Genomic DNA, 17500 nt, shown 5'->3' with positions numbered 1-17500 from the left:
TGTCAGTTGGTCTGAGTCTCTGAGTGTCAGTTGGTCTGAGTGCGTGTCAGTTGGTCTGAGTCTCTGAGTGTCAGTTGGTCTGAGTCTCTGAGTGTCAGTTGGTCTGAGTGCGTGTCAGTTGGTCTGAGTCTCTGATTTGATCTCTCCATGGGTGTGGCCATTGGCTCACCTGGTCAAAAAGTAGGCGGAGCTGTCTCTCAGACTCGCCCACCCATTTGCTGAGGCAGTCGGCTCCCTTCCTCATGAAGAACGACACCTTTCTGTCTCCATGACTACACTCGTTCGCCAGCGCCCGCGCCACCAGAGTCTTCCCTGTGCCTGGAGGACCGTAAAACAGACAACCCCTACAGGAGAGAGAGAGAGAGAGAGAGAAAGGGAGAGAGAGAGAGAGAGAGAGAGAGAGAGAGAGAGAGAGAGAGAGAGAGAGGAGGCAGAGAGAGAGAGAGAGAAAGAAGGCAGAGAGAGAGAGGGAGAGAGAGAGCAAGAGAGAGAAGGCAGAGAGAGAGAGATAGGGAGAGAGAGAGAGACAGAAGGCAGAGAGAGGGAGAGACAGAGAGAGAGAGAGAAAGAAGGCAGAGAGAGAGAGGGAGAGAGAGAGCAAGAGAGAGAAGGAAGAGAGAGAGAGAGAGAGAGAAAGGGAAAGGGAGAGATGGTGAGAGAGAGAGAGTGATGGAGAAAGAGAAAGGGACAGAGAGAAGGAAGAGAGAGAGAGAGAGAGAGATAGGGAGATACAGAGAGAGAGAAAGGGAAAGGGAGAGAGGGTGAGAGAGAGAGAGAGAGAGAGAGATGGAGAAAGAGAAAGGGACAGAGAGATGGAGAAAGAGAAAGGGACAGAGAGAGGGAGAAGGAGAGTGAGAGAGAGGCAGAGAGAAAGAGAGGGCAGGAGAGACAGAGATCACAGGAGAGAGAGAGAGAGAGAGAGAGAAGGCAGAGAGAGAGAGAGAGAGAGAGAGAGAGAGAGAGAGAGAAAGGGAGAGATAGGATGAGAGAGAGAGAGATGGAGAAAGAGAAAGGGACAGAGAGAGGGAGAAGGAGAGTGTGAGAGAGAGGCAGAGAGAAAGAGAGATCAGGCGAGGCAGAGAGAGCAGGAGAGACAAAGAGAGAGACGGAGGGAAAGATAGAAAGGACTAATTAGGATGGAGAGGTTCAAACCAAAGCTCAGGCAGTGGGCAGTCCTTTGAGTGAGAGAGAAAGTGGTGTTTAGTGTGTGTGCGTGTGTGTGTGTGTGTGTGTGTGTGTGTGTGATGATGAGGGTAGCAGGCAGTTCTTTAGCACACACTGAAGCTGTGGTGCGTTGTGGCGCCATCTCACCTTGGGGGCTGGATCTTGAACTTTTCAAACACCTCGGGGTAGAGTAGGGGGAACACCACCATCTCCTTTAGCGAGCGGACGTGGTGCTCCAGACCGCCAACACTGTCGAACCTCACCTACACACACACACACACACACACACACACACACACACACACACACACACACACACACACACACACACACACACACACAGACACACAGACACACACACACACACGCGTTACTAATCGATAGGGAAATGACTTTACATATTACTACTAGTACTTACTACTTCTACATTATACTACTAAACAGCCCAAGACTTAAAGAGGAGTCGATGTTCATGGGGCCCTCTTATTATTATTACTAATAATAGTAGTAGAAGTAGTAGTTGTAACAGCACTAGTAGTAGTATGATGAAATGTTGGTTTTAGTGTGGCCTTAGCCATGGGTGCACTGGCCGAACCAATTGACAGATGGGGGGGGGGGAGGTTGGTTGTTTGATTGCAAAGGAGATGGTGGCCAACGGATAGTAACAGCAGTATTGTGACTAATAATAGTAAAAGTAGTATGTCTAATAATAGGAGCAGTAGTATAAGTTTTACTTATAGAAGAAGCAGTAGTAGTATTGAGAGACTTACGGAGGAGGTGATGTCCATGGGGTTCATGTGATAGAATTACTAATAATATAAATTGTAGTCGTAGAAGTAGTAGTTTTACTAAAAGTAGTAGCAATAGAAGTATTAAGAGACTTACGGAGGAGTCGATGTTCATATGGTTCATGTGTTAGAATTACTTATAATAGTAGTAGCACTAGTAGTAGTATGAGGAAATGTTGGGTTTGATGTGGCCTTGGCCATGGGTGCACTGTAGTAGAGACTTACGGAGGAGTAGATGTTCATGGGGTCCAGATGTTAGCTTTACTAATAATAGTAGTAGTACTAGTAGTAGCAGTTGTAGTAGTAGAAGTAGTAGCAGTAGTAGTAGTAGCAGCAGTAGCAGTAGCAGTAGCTGTAGTAGTATGACTAATAATAGTAAACGAAATATTACTAATAAAAGAAGCAGTAATAGTAGTAGTAGTTTTACTTATAGTAGTAGCAGTAGTAGTATTGAAAGACTAATGGGGGACCCGATGTTCATGGGGTTCATGTGATAGTATTACTAATAACAGTAATAGTAGCAGCAGTATTAGTAGTTTTACTAATAGTAGTAGCAGTAGTATTGAGAGACTGAAGGAGTAGTTGATGTTCATTGGGTTCATGTGTTAGTATTACTAATAACGGCAGTAGTCGTTGAAGTAGTAGAAACTTACGGAGGAGTCGATGTTCATTGGGTTCATGTGTTAGTATTACTAATAACGGCAGTAGTAGTCGAAGTAGTAGACTTACGGAGGAGTCGATGTTCATGGGGTCAACGTCTGCCAGGCTGGCGCCCACTTTGGCCCGATCCCTCAGCACCCCACTGGTCAGGTCCTCACCCAGCAGATTCATGGGCAGACACCTGAGCACGACACACACACACACACACACACACACACACACAACACACCAAATGTCAACACACAACACAACACACCACATGTCAACACACAACATGTCCATACCCACACACACACACATTGGAAAGAATAAGTGCCACAAATGACACAAAATCCTTCAAGCCACCAGAGAGCGTGTCAGTGCATCAGTAGACGTGTTGACATTTTATTCCCACTGCCAAACAAACACCAGTAATTTCATACCCACTGCCAAACAAACACCTGTAATTTCACTTCCACTGCCTGAACTGTTTGTCTGGACATGCCACAATGAGTGCTAGACAGTGGCCATATTCAGACTGCAGGCAAATCAGATCTGTCATGACGATTTAGCGTCACATGTAAGGGATCAGATCAGATGTGTGTGTCCAGACATCCCCAACGTGTCTGTGTAGTGTCAGCATGAATTATATCACTTCTGACACTCTGGACTTGACGTCGTTGTTGTGTGTCGCGTTGCGGGTGACACAAAAGATAATTTGAAATCCAACTGTGGACAGTCGGAACACCCCATATAAAGGGATCGAAAAAGGCCATGCCACTGCATTAGGAGCTGTTAAACACATCACCACCATAACAGCTAGTGCCTCACTGCACCCAACACTATTCAGATTTAAATGGAATAAATCAATGGTTATGGTACTTGACAGATGCTTTTGACCAAAGTGAGTGAGTGAGTGAGTGAGTGAGTGAGTGAGTGAGTGAGTGAGTGAGTGAGTGAGTGAGTGAGTGAGTGAGTGAGTGAGTGAGTGAGTGAGTGAGTGAGTGAGTGAGTGAGTGAGTGAGTGAGTGAGTGAGTGAGTGAGTGAGTGAGTGAGTGAGTGAGTGAGTGAGTGAGTGAGTGAGTGAGTGAGTGAGTGAGTGAGTGAGTGAGTGAGTGAGTGAGTGAGTGAGTGAGTGAGTGAGTGAGTGAGTGAGTGAGTGAGTGAGTGAGTGAGTGAGTGAGTGAGTGAGTGAGTGAGTGAGTGAGTGAGTGAGTGAGTGAGTGAGTGAGTGAGTGCGCGTGGCTAGTGTTGGTAGCGCTGTGGGGAGCAGGGCATTGTGGGAAGTTGAGGAATGCGTGCTCTAAGCAGGGAGGAGACTTTCTTTCTGACCGCTAGTGTGATTCTGGGTTGTGCTTGAAGATGATGGGTTAAACACCTCGCATTACAGTGGTATGGTAGTGATGGGTTAAACACCTCGTATTACAGTGGTATGGTGGTGATGGGTTAAACACCTCGTATTACAGTGGTATGGTGGTGATGGGTTAAACACCTCGTATTACAGTGGTATGGTGGTGATGGGTTAAACACCTCGTATTACAGTGGTATGGTGGTGATGGGTTAAACACCTCGCATTACAGTGGTATGGTAGTGATGGGTTTAACAGCTCCTAATGCAGTGGTATGGTAGTGATGGGTTAAACACCTCGTATTACAGTGATATGGTGGTGATGGTTTAACAGCTCCTAATGCAGTGGTATGGTAGTGATGGGTTAAACACCTCGTATTACAGTGGTATGGTGGTGATGGGTTTAACAGCTCCTAATGCAGTGGTATGGTAGTGATGGGTTAAACACCTCGCATTACAGTGGTATGGTGGTGATGGTTTAACAGCTCCTAATGCAGTGGTATGGTAGTGATGGGTTAAACACCTCGTATTACAGTGGTATGGTGGTGATGGGTTTAACAGCTCCTAATGCAGTGGTATGGTGGTGATGGTTTAACAGCTCCTAATGCAGTGGTATGGTAGTGATGGGTTAAACACCTCGCATTACAGTGGTATGGTGGTGATGGGTTTAACAGCTCCTAATGCAGTGGTATGGTGGTGATGGGTTTAACAGCTCCTAATGCAGTGGTATGGTGGTGATGGTTTAACAGCTCCTAATGCAGTGGTATGGTAGTGATGGGTTAAACACCTCGCATTACAGTGGTATGGTGGTGATGGTTTAACAGCTCCTAATGCAGTGGTATGGTAGTGATGGGTTAAACACCTCGCATTACAGTGGTATGGTGGTGATGGTTTAACAGCTCCTAATGCAGTGGTATGGTAGTGATGGGTTAAACACCTCGTATTACAGTGGTATGGTGGTGATGGTTTAACAGCTCCTAATGCAGTGGTATGGTAGTGATGGGTTAAACACCTCGTATTACAGTGGTATGGTGGTGATGGTTTAACAGCTCCTAATGCAGTGGTATGGTAGTGATGGGTTAAACACCTCGTATTACAGTGGTATGGTGGTGATGGGTTTAACAGCTCCTAATGCAGTGGTATGGTAGTGATGGGTTAAACACCTCGTATTACAGTGGTATGGTGGTGATGGGTTTAACAGCTCCTAATGCAGTGGCATGGTAGTGATGGGTTAAACACCTCGTATTACAGTGGTATGGTGGTGATGGGTTTAACAGCTCCTAATGCAGTGGTATGGTAGTGATGGGTTAAACACCTCGTATTACAGTGGTATGGTGGTGATGGGTTTAACTGCTCCTAATGCAGTGGTATGGTAGTGATGGGTTAAACACCTCGTATTACAGTGGTATGGTGGTGATGGGTTTAACAGCTCCTAATGCAGTGGTATGGTAGTGATGGGTTAAACACCTCGTATTACAGTGGTATGGTGGTGATGGGTTTAACAGCTCCTAATGCAGTGGTATGGTAGTGATGGGTTAAACACCTCGTATTACAGTGGTATGGTGGTGATGGGTTTAACAGCTCCTAATGCAGTGGTATGGTAGTGATGGGTTAAACACCTCGTATTACAGTGGTATGGTGGTGATGGGTTTAACAGCTCCTAATGCAGTGGTATGGTAGTGATGGGTTTAACAGCTCCTAATGCAGTGGTATGGTAGTGATGGGTTAAACACCTCGTATTACAGTGGTATGGTGGTGATGGTTTAACAGCTCCTAATGCAATGATATGGTGGTGATGGTTTAACAGCTCCTAATGCAATGATATGGTGGGGATGGGTTTAACAGCTCCTAATGCAATGATATGGTGGGGATGGGTTTAACAGCTCCTAATGCAATGATATGGTGGTGATGGTTTAACAGCTCCTAATGCAATGATATGGTGGTGATGGGTTTAACAGCTCCTAATGACACACAGTGGTACGGTGGTACTGTGGTGATGAGGTTATTGTTGCAACCCTAGCTGAGAGTGATTCCTGTTGTAACAGACCAACCACAGATGGAAGAGAGAGAGTGTGTGCGTGTGCATGTGCACGTTTGCATTTGTGCACGTGTGCGTGCCTGTGTGTGTGTGCGTATATGCCAATGTGTGTGTGCGCCTGTGTGTGTGTGTGTGTGTGTGTTTCTGTGTCACCTGTTGCGTGCACGGGACATGCTTTTGCTCTTCCTCCTCTCAAAGCGCTCCTCGTCTGAAGAGGAGGTGGTGTCACTGCTGTGGATGGCATGCTTCTTAATCCTGACACAACACACACACACGCCAAAATGACTTTAAAACAACACACACTTTGAGAACTAAGACAGCACACACTAACAGAGACAGGGTGCAAGTATTCTTCAAACCCTGAGAGAAAAATCTAAACCTGCATTCTTCACACAACTTCAAAAAACACATACATTTAGAAGAATTTAGAACAACAATTAAGACATTTAAGTCCTTAAGCAGTCAACATACACACCTTAAGACAGGTGGCATCACACACACACACACACACACACACACACACACCGAGTTTAAATACCCTCCACAATAACACCAGAGATTATAAACCTCTTGGGTCACTCTAGTACTGATAGTGGATCTATTACCAGAGAGAGACAGAGAAGAGAGGAGGGGAAGGGAGAAGAGGAGAGGAGAGGAGAGAAGAGAGGAGAGGAGAGGAGAGGAGAGAAGAGGAGAGAGGAGAAGAGAAGAGAGGAGAGGAGAGGAGAGGAGAGGAGAGGAGAGAGGAGAGGAGAGGAGAGGAGGGGAGAGAGGAGAAGAGAGGAGAAGAGAGGAGAAGAGGAGAGGAGAAGAGGAAAGGGGAGAAGAGAAGAGAAGAGAGAAGGAGAGAGGGGTGGAGAGGAGAAGAGGAGAGAGAAGGAGAGAGGGGTGGAGAGGAGAGGAGAGGCTACCTGATATGGCTTCTACGCGCAGGAGACCTGTGGGTGTCAAATAGGGAGTTGTTGCTCTGCTTTCTGTTCACAGGCTCTGCAAACAAACAAACAAAACAGGACAACCGCATGATGGGAAGGATGTAACAGCTGGGTGGAAAAAACATCATCAACAACAACAACAACAACAAACAACAAGCAAAGCAACCAGAAAGTTAGGTCTGCACATAAAAAACAAACAAACATTCTTGTAAACACTAGCCATATTTTGACTTAAAACAGATATATAGAAATCTATTTCAGTGGTGCAGTTACACTCAGGGTATGAAACGCAGTTCAGTCTTGGGTGACCTCCCAATGACCCCGGGGTCACGCTGGGGCCAACCCCCCGAGACGCCCTGAGTGGAGTGTGTTTCTGGGATTTACCTATAGGGGGCGCCTCATAGCGCTGCACAGTCTTGCGCTGCCGGAGGTTGTATGGCCGGTCGGTGTCTTCGCCTGGCTCCTCTGCCTCGTCTCCATCGTCTTCATCATCTTCTTCCGCCCCGTCTTCATCATCCTCATCGTTGTCTGCCTCTTCGTGGGATTCTACGAGGGGAACAAATTATTTAACAAACTCTATTACTAGAGTTTACCTCAAGATGTTATGAGAAAGTTCCCAGCCAAAACACTGACAAACTTCAGCACTGTGAAATAAATGTGTATCTCGCAGTCCTGAAGCTCAACTGGGGCAACAAGGTTCTACAGGAAAATTGTGTGTGTGTGTGTGTGTGTGTGTGTGTATGTCTTACCCTCCGAGTTCTCTCCCTCCTCATCGTCCTCTGCTGGGCTCTCCTTCTTGCTGAGGGCCTTGTGGTGTGCCTGCACCCCGAAAGGGTTCCGCCGCATGGACTTCCTCCTCTTCACCCGCGAGTACATGTCCATGTTCTCCTGCAGAACCCAACACAGAACATGTACACACATTAAACAGCTGTGGAAACGGCCTTTAGATCACCTAAAACGTGTTCCTTCTGAGGTCTTAAGGCTTGCACAGTCTAGTTGTGTTCTTGAAGTACCCGTATGTAGCAATTGTACTTTAGGGTTATGATTAGCAATTTTACCTTAAAATAACAGATTGAAAAAATTGCAGCGCTACAAGGATGTTTAATATGGAGAATGGTCTCTGTGCCATTGCCATACCAGGGTCCGTAGGCATATAACTGCGCTCTGTACGTTTCTGGAACACGCCCGAGTACTAGTTTCTGCGGGACTAGTAAGTAACTTATTTCCCGTCTTGCTTTGTCTTGTATTGCACTTTCTTGATGTTTGACTGTGTTAGGAAAGTTGTTGACTCACTAGTTTGACATAGTGTCAAACTAAACAAATGTCAACAGGTTTCGCTAGGTTTAGCCGCTAGAATTTTGTTAGCGATTAGCAATTCCTCTGTTGTGCTGCTTAAAGAGATTGGCTATGGTTATGACAACCTTCATGGAGTGTTCTCATTGGGAACGACAACGCAGAACGCACTCTCTCTCTTACGCACACACACACACACACACACACGCACACACGCACACACACGCAGAACCCACCAGTGGCAACGCAGAACCCACCAGCTCTGTATCGGTCCACATGCGGAGACGTTCCACCTCTCGGTTCTGCCGGATGCTACTGATGTTGTCCATCTCCTGAAGAACCGCTTCTGCCGTGCTGGAAATAAACACACTACCAGAAATCAACAACAACACTCAAACAGTACGTAACAAACAAGCAAACAGACACACCCACACAGCAAACACACCAACTAACACATGGGTTTAACAGCTCCTAATGCAGTGGTATGGTGGTGATGGGTTTAACAGCTCCTAATGCAGTGGTATGGTGGGGATGGGTTTAACAGCTCCTAATGCAGTGGTATGGTGGGGATGGGTTTAACAGCTCCTAATGCAGTGGTATGGTGGTGATGGGTTTAACAGCTCCTAATGCAGTGGTATGGTGGGGATGGGTTTAACAGCTCCTAATGCAGTGGTATGGTGGTGATGGGTTTAACAGCTCCTAATGCAGTGGTATGGTGGGGATGGGTTTAACAGCTCCTAATGCAGTGGTATGGTGGGGATGGGTTTAACAGCTCCTAATGCAGTGGTATGGTGGTGATGGGTTTAACAGCTCCTAATGCAGTGGTATGGTGGGGATGGGTTTAACAGCTCCTAATGCAGTGGTATGGTGGGGATGGGTTTAACAGCTCCTAATGCAGTGGTATGGTGGTGATGGGTTTAACAGCTCCTAATGCAGTGGTATGGTGGGGATGGGTTTAACAGCTCCTAATGCAGTGGTATGGTAGTGATGGGTTTAACAGCTCCTAATGCAGTGGTATGGTGGTGATGGGTTTAACAGCTCCTAATGCAGTGGTATGGTGGGGATGGGTTTAACAGCTCCTAATGCAGTGGTATGGTGGGGATGGGTTTAACAGCTCCTAATACAGTGGTATGGTGGTGATGGGTTTAACAGCTCCACAGACAGTCACATCATAGTACTCACACTCACACTCAAGCAAAGAAAAGACCAAACAAGCAGGTCCTTAGGTTGAAACCCATGGAAGAGGATGTTTACTTTTCCATTCAACCGCCCTCTCAAAGAATACCATTTTTATGTTTTTGTATACGGAAACACACAGCTCTCTTTCACACACACACACACACACTCACACACACACTCACACACACACACACACACACACACACACGTTTCCAACCATGCTGAAACCCATGAAAGAGGCCAGATTGGCTGGTCCAGCTCATGCTGGTCTCCCCCTCCTTCAGCCTCCAGCACAGACCAGCCATCTGTCCCAGACCAGCTGACACATCACCACGACCCCCACCACAGACGTGAGCACGTACACACACACACACACTTTAAATTTCCGTCAAATTATCTGCAACTACGACTCCCAAAGAGATGAGCACACAGTCTCTCATGAACACACACACACACACACACACACACACACACACACACACACACACACACACACACACACACACACACACACACACACGACACTTTCTTTGAGCTGATAAGATGGGTAGATAGTGGTATTCCATTAAAAAAAAATTGCGTAACAGTTAGCTCCTGCTGACTGGTAGAGAGGGTGTAATCTCCACAACATGATGCAGTCCAAACACTGCACAGTTTAGCTTTATAAACACTGCACAGTTTAGCTTTATAAACACTGCACAGTTTAGCTTTATAAACACTGCACAGTTTAGCTGTATAAACACTGCACAGTTTAGCTGTATAAACACTGCAGAGTTTAGCTTTATAAACACTGCACAGTTTAGCTGTATAAACACTGCACAGTTTAGCTGTATAAACACTGCACAGTTTAGCTTTATAAACACTGCACAGTTTAGCTTTATAAACACTGCACAGTTTAGCTGTATAAACACTGCACAGTTTAGCTTTATAAACACTGCACAGTTTAGCTGTATAAACACTGCACAGTTTAGCTGTATAAACACTGCACAGTTTAGCTTTATAAACACTGCAGAGTTTAGCTTTATAAACACTGCAGAGTTTAGCTTTATAAACACTGCAGAGTTTAGCTTTATAAACACTGCAGAGTTTAGCTTTATAAACACTGCAGAGTTTAGCTTTATAAACACTGCACAGTTTAGCTTTATAAACACTGCACAGTTTAGCTTTATAAACACTGCACAGTTTAGCTTTATAAACAATACTGCACAGTTTAGCTTTATAAACACTGCAGAGTTTAGCTTTATAAACACTGCAGAGTAGGGCTGTCAAAATTGCTCAAAAATGACATTCGAATGTTCGTTTGGAAAAAAATAACGAATTCGAACTATTCGAATATCTGGTTGCCTATTTTACGCAGTTGCCGTCAATAAGTCAATAATGCGAAAAAAAGCTGTCTCGGACTTTGCCGAGAACATTGCCTTACAGCAGCTTTCACCAACCAGGCTATAGCTCACCTGCTCTACTTCGGATGCTTATTGAATGGCATAGCCTGTGTAAGTCCAGCTCAGAACAGTTGTGAATAAGAAAGAATAAATGTCTGTTGTCTTGCACAGACAACCAATTGAAATCGCCAGGAACAAAAATGATGAACGTAGGCTATATGATTTTGTAATGTAGTGCAACCGTGGCTAAACTGCTGGGTTATTCTCAATGGAAAAAAAAACATTAGGCTATAAGAACGATCATCGCAAGCAGCACTGCTTCCTTACTTTAAAACGAGGGACATCGCGAACAGACAGAGGCTCATTCACAAAGCAGATAGGCGCTTGTACCGCGGGAGTGTTTTTTCACATTCAAATATTATCCCACTTCTGACACCATGTATTGACTTGTACTTTATCATAGAAAGTATTACACATATACTGCAAGTTCAGGAGTCTTTATTAAATCAACCGTCTTCCACTCTCAGGTACGTTACACTAGTTTCCGGTTCACGCATCATTTCACAATAAGAGTCCTGATAAGATCAGTACTAAACATTACATGAGGGACATTGCGAACAGACAGAGGCTCATTCACAAAGCAGATAGAGGCGCTTGTACCGCGGGAGTGTTTTTTCACATTCGAATATTAATTTTCACGTTCGAATTCGCGTTTTTGGATACCATTCGAACGAATATTCGAACTTCGAATATTCGTTGACAGCCCTACTGCAGAGTTTAGCTTTATAAACACTGCAGAGTTTAGCTTTATAAACACTGCACAGTTTAGCTTTATAAACACTGCAGAGTTACGCTTCACGTGATAATTATACTGCATGGGAAGGAAGTACTTTAGTACAAAGGACATTTGCTGTCTATTTGTATCACTTGACTGGTGTAAGCACAATATTAGCCTCCTTGCTGGCATGACTGCAGTGTTTCTCCCCACACACACACACACACACACACAAAGACACTACTGGGGCAGACCACCCAGGTACATCAACAGCCTGAGAGAAAAACACCATCCGCACGCACTAAAGCTCATTTAATATCTTGGCATCATCATTGTGCCAATTTAATTCCATGCGCAAGGCCCTAAGCGCAAACATGGCTCCCACACACAGACACACACACCACACGCAAACATGGCTCCCACACACAGACACACACACCACACGCAAACATGGCTCCCACACACAGACACACACACCACACGCAAACATGGCTCCCACACACAGACACACACACCACACGATGGCTTTAGTTTGTGCACAATGCATTGGGCTTGCTGCTTTGCTCACTGCCCAGCAATGGCATTAGGGCCCCACGTGTTCTGACAAACTGTGTGTGTGTGTGAGAGTGTGTTTTATTCTTTACGTTTTTACTTTGTCTAACTCTTCCCCTGTGGGCAGGTAGGGGGGTCTGTTTAATAAATTATGTGAAATGAAAACAAATATTCAATAAATCAAAATATTGCCGGCCAGCACATGTATCAGACCTGTGGGAAACACCTGACTGCCTCCCATTGCTATGGTTACACGTTCAGGTCCTTCTCATAGCACTCTGTTTGTGTGTCTGTGTTACCTGTTTGAATAGCAGGCTCTGGTTGATGTGTTTGTGTTTGTGTGTGTGTGTTGACTTTACACAGCAGGGACTTGTTGATGTGTTTGAGAGTGTGTGTGTGTGTGTGTGTGTTGTCACTTTTTACACAGCAGGCTCTGGTTGATGTGTTTGTGTGTGTGTTGACTTTACACAGCAGGGACTGGTTGATGTGTGTTTGTGTGTGTGTGTGTGTGTGTGTTGACTTTACACAGCAGGCTCTGGTTGAGGTGTTTTTCTGTGTGTGTGTGTGTGTGTGTGTGTGTGTGTGGGTGTGTTACCTTTTTACACAGCAGGCTCTGGTTGAGGTGTTTTTGTGTGAGCGCGTGCGTGTGTGCGCGTGTGTGTGTGTGTTCCCTTTTTACACAGCAGGCTGTGGTTGAGGTGTTTTTGTGCGTGCGTGCGTGTGTGTGTGTGTGTGTGTGCGGGTGTGTGTGTGCTTGTGTGCGTGTGAGCGCGGCGAGTGTGTGCACACGTGTGCGTGTGTCTGGTGTGTGCTACCTGTTGATGAGCTGGTTGGCCAGCAGGCTTTGGTTGAGGTGTGTGTGTGTGTGTGTGTGTGTGTGTGTGTGTGTGTGTGTGTGTGTGTGTGTGTGTGCAGGATATGGAAAGGAGTGCTTGGCAGGCATGGTATTGTTCAGGCCAACTCAAATGGCATGAGATTACTTCCTCTCTGCTCTGAGCCCAACCTGGCCATAACAAACACCATCTTCCAGACCAAATACAAAACATCATGGAGGCACCAACGCTCTAAACATTGGCACCTGATTGACTGTCATCGTGAGACGTTGTGACGACATCAAAGACGTTCTCATGTGCCGGGCCATGAGAGGTGCAGAATGCTTGACAGACCACCGGATGATATTTGGCCAAAGTCCACATGAGCGTACCCCCCAAGTAGGGGTATGAGCGTACCCCTACCCCCATGCGGTGTGTGTGTGTGCGTGCGGAAACATGGGGCCAGTGGGAGACGCTTAGACTGTGCCCATCTGGAAGATACCAGCACAAGAACTGAGTTTCGATGCTCCCTGGCTGAAAAACGTGAAGAGCTTGCACTCATCTTGAGTGGAGGGAATGACACAGACCAGCAGTGGACCACTATCAGCTCAGCCCTTCATGAAGCAGCAGCCCACTCAATCGGCTAGAAGACCAAACACCACCAGGACTGGTTTGACAATAAATCAGACAGACACCATCCGTAACTCACTGAGCGGCGCCATGCACAAAGCACACCAGGGTACCCTGAAAACTACCTAGTTAGTAGAGAGAACATCCCCTAACAGTTATGGCTCATGGCAACTAGTATTATTACCATCAGAAGTACATAACTAGTCTCTCCAACAAATGTGTTAATGTTAAAATCAAAATGTTAATGTTACCGTCAAAATGCTAATGTTACTGTTTGTAAAATTGCACACTGAGCTATCCTAGCTAGCGATAGCAAACGCCAGCTAGTTGCCAGGAGCTTAACATACTGCACCGCCAGACAGAGTGTGTTTTTACACAGCAGGCTCTGGTTGAGGTGTGTGTGTGTGTGTGTGTGTGTGTGCGCGCGTACCACCAGACAGCAATGGCAGAGGGCGAGGTGTGAAGTGCAAAGGACCCTACGGACAATGCAAAACAAGTGATGGACAGAGAAGGCACAGAAAATCCAGTCTTTCGCTGATAGAGATGAAGCAAGCAACCACCAAGCTGCACAGAGTGAGGGTCCTTGGGCTGCAGTATGCAGATGACTGCGCTCTTGTGGCTCACGCGCCACAAGACCTCCAGGCTGTCCTGGCCGCAGCTGTGGAGGCTAACAGCAGGATGGGGCTGACCATCAACATCACCAAAACAGAGGTAGTCTGCCAGTGGAGCACCAACATCCCATCCACGTCACCCATCTTCAGCAACACTGAAGCAGTAACACATAAGCATCTGTCTGCAGTACCATAATTCAAATACCTGGGGAGCATCATCTCTGACGACAATAACATCGACAATGAGGTCCAGAACAGACTCAAACAAGCATCAGCTGCCTTTGGGAGACTCAGGCGGTTGGTCTTTCAAAACAAGAACCTATATCTCCATACAAAAAAATCTCTGTATATCAAGCTGTTTGCATCACCATCCTCCTCTACAGTTGTGAAGCCTGGGTCACTTACAGCCGCCATGTGAAGTCCCTGGAGCATTTTCACATCCGCTGTCTCCAGCAGTGGGCAGCCTTTTTACGGCGCCCGGGGACCACGCCAAGTGTTCAGTCCAATCCTGGTCAGGGACGGAGGAGATCTTTCTGTTCTTTTGCATGTTTTGGTGTTTGGGTTCTATACGGAGGAAACCCTTGTGAGAACATGCAAACTCCACACAGGAAGGCCCGGGAGATAGCCCACCTGACCACTGAAGGTCTGGGGAGGACCTGCCCCCCAGAGCCAACAGCGCCCCATGTGGGAATCGAACCCATGACCTTCTTGCTGTGAGGCGGAAGTGCAAGCACCTGAGCCACCCGCTGGATGCCCCTAAACCGGCTTCCTCACAAAGTGCTCTGTGGCCAGCTCGCCCAAGGCCAACGCTCTGCTGGAGGGCAGAAGAAGCGCTATAAAGACCAAATAAAAACAGTGCTAAAGAAGTGTGAAATCAGATCTGGGGACCTGGAGTGCTTGGCTGCTGAGCGTAACACCTGGCATCAGATGTGCCAAGACTAGACCAAAGCACTGGAGGAGGACAGGACAGCCAGGAGACAGGAAAGGCAAGAAAGAAGGCATAAAAGAAAAACAACAAAGGTTGCCAGTACCACCACTACTACATACGCATGTCCCACCTGCAACAAGACCTGTGGATGCAGAAAACTCGTCGTTGAAAGTCAGAAGTGGACGTCACCATCGCCCTCGATGGACAACTACAAGCAAGCACTGTATGAACGTATGTGTGTGTGTGTGTGTGTGTGTGTGTGTGTGTGTGTGTGTGTGTGTACATGCGTGCGTGCGTGCGTGCGTGTGTGTGTGTGCTACCTGTTGATGAGCTGATCGAACAGCAGGCTTTGGTTGAGGTGCTGAAACTGGCTCTTCCTGGTGCGGCAGCTTCTCTTCAGCTCTACATGGCCGTTCAGTCGGGAGTCGCCCCCGTCGCCGCCCCCCCGCTCCCGTTGGCTCATACGCGCTGGAATCCAAACAAAAGAGGCGGGGCTTCAGAGCCAGCCAACAATAAACAAAGAGGTGGAGCTACACATCTATCCATTCCGCAAATAAAAAGGTGAGGTTTTAGAGTTATCCAATCAGCAAGAAACCCAAAGAGGTGGGCCATCCAATCAGCAACAACATTGAAAAGGCAAGGCTACACATTTACCCAATCAAAAAAACAAAGGGGTGGAGCTACAAATCTATTTAGTAAGCAAAAAGATCAAAGACTTCAGGCTAGGTTCACTTATCAGAAAGCAAACCAAAGAAGGGTTTCAGATCTTTGCAATAAGATCAAATTAATTAATTAAGCTACAATCAGTACAGTCAACTGGATTACTCAGTAATCCTATATTGTAGGTGGTAATTTTTCATTCTCTAAACTGTATTATCTGGGAAGATTCACTGGGAGAAATACACTGAAAAGTGCAATGCAAAGTGTTACACATGGGCCACTTAAATACACACAGGAACTTACTGGCATGGAGACCAGAGTCTATTACACATACAGGAACTTATGATTGGAATTCCAGGAACTTGGAATGATGCTAAGTGAAAAAAAGAAAAAGGTAAGAAAACTTACTGTGTCCATTTTGAATAGCACCTGAGGACAACCTGGAGACACAAGAAAACAATATTAAAATGACAAATAATTGATTCGATATATTGATAGAGAAAGGTGGACAAACATGGGATGGGAGCGTGGGTGGGTTTTTAAGTTGTGTATATTTTTCATTCTTGTATCTCTTTATTTTAATTTACTTTATTTTTTTTACTTACATACTACATACTACATACTTACGATGGGTAAGGACACATGTCAACACGGTGTCACACAACAACTAACCCTAGATACACCTCAAGGTACACCTTGTAAAGATGTTCCACGCATATCTCAGCGTCTGAATTGCAAGAAGCGCACTACCTAATTATCTAAACGTCAATGTCGGTATACTACTATGGCATGCCACAGGTCATCCAGGGCAAGTGCTGGGAGGCCTGGAGGGGTGAGGTTGGAGGGGGGTAACCCCCTCAGGAGAACGAACCCAGGATAGGGCTTATTTTGCATCCTCTCCCCCCATGGAATGAGACCCTTCGAATGAGTATTGCAATAGTCCTGATGCAAAGTGTACGGATTGTTGAAGCTTTTTGGTCACACCTTGTACACGCTAAACGTGAAAATGCAGTCTGGTTTATGGACTTGCTTAAAGAATGTCGTCCATCAACTGGAGACAATCTGATTAATGTATTCACCATCTGTGCTGCAAGTTCCCCAAGGAGAAAAACACCAAAACAACACATCTGGCTCCAACCGCACAGTGTGTGTGTGTGTGTGTGAGTGTGTGTTGTACTTGTAACAGTCCATTTAGTCTACATGGTCACCTTACAAGAGATGGGCATGTATTCCCATGTTTCGTGTCTTAAGCGTTCCTTAAAGTTACTGTGTGACGTCTTGCTGGTGCTGTGGTGTGTGTGTGTGTGTGTGTGTGTGTGTGTGTGTGTGTGTGTGTGTCCTCACCTGGTGCAGTAGTGTGGCACGTGCCAGCTGACCCTCTGCTCTTTGCTCTGGGGGCTGGGGGACGTGTCGCTGGAGCTGGGGGTGCGTGCCTGCCGCCGCGTCCGCTTAGAGGGGGGGGACTGGCGAGGGCTGCAGGGGCTGCTCACATCACTACTGGCCTCCTTCTGCACAACACACACACACACACAAACACACACACACACACATAGTTTACAAATACAATTCACACACACACACACACACACACACACACACACCATCACTACTGGCCTCCTTCTGCACAACACACACACACACACAAACATAGTTTACAAATACAATTTACATACACACACACACACCATCACTACTGGCCTCCTTCTGCACAACACACACACAAAAAACACAGTTTACAAATACAATTCACACACACACACACACACACA

General features: G+C 46.3%; 1 protein-coding gene across 1 annotated transcript in view; it reads right to left on the bottom strand.

Annotated features, from left to right (window-relative positions):
- Positions 1-17500, bottom strand: part of atad2b (ATPase family AAA domain containing 2B) — a 90557-nt gene that overhangs the window by 66339 nt on the left and 6718 nt on the right. The window contains 11 exon segments of the mRNA XM_080854466.1: positions 170-344; positions 1312-1427; positions 2682-2793; positions 6131-6232; positions 6889-6964; positions 7294-7455; positions 7659-7797; positions 8460-8571; positions 15392-15539; positions 16140-16171; positions 17076-17239. Of these exon segments, the coding sequence (XP_080710592.1) occupies positions 170-344; positions 1312-1427; positions 2682-2793; positions 6131-6232; positions 6889-6964; positions 7294-7455; positions 7659-7797; positions 8460-8571; positions 15392-15539; positions 16140-16171; positions 17076-17239 (1338 nt within the window).

This window comes from Sprattus sprattus (assembly GCF_963457725.1).
Source record: "Sprattus sprattus genome assembly, chromosome: 16".
Classification (NCBI taxonomy): Eukaryota; Metazoa; Chordata; class Actinopteri; order Clupeiformes; family Clupeidae; genus Sprattus; species Sprattus sprattus.
This window is presented reverse-complemented; position numbering and strand designations above follow the sequence as displayed.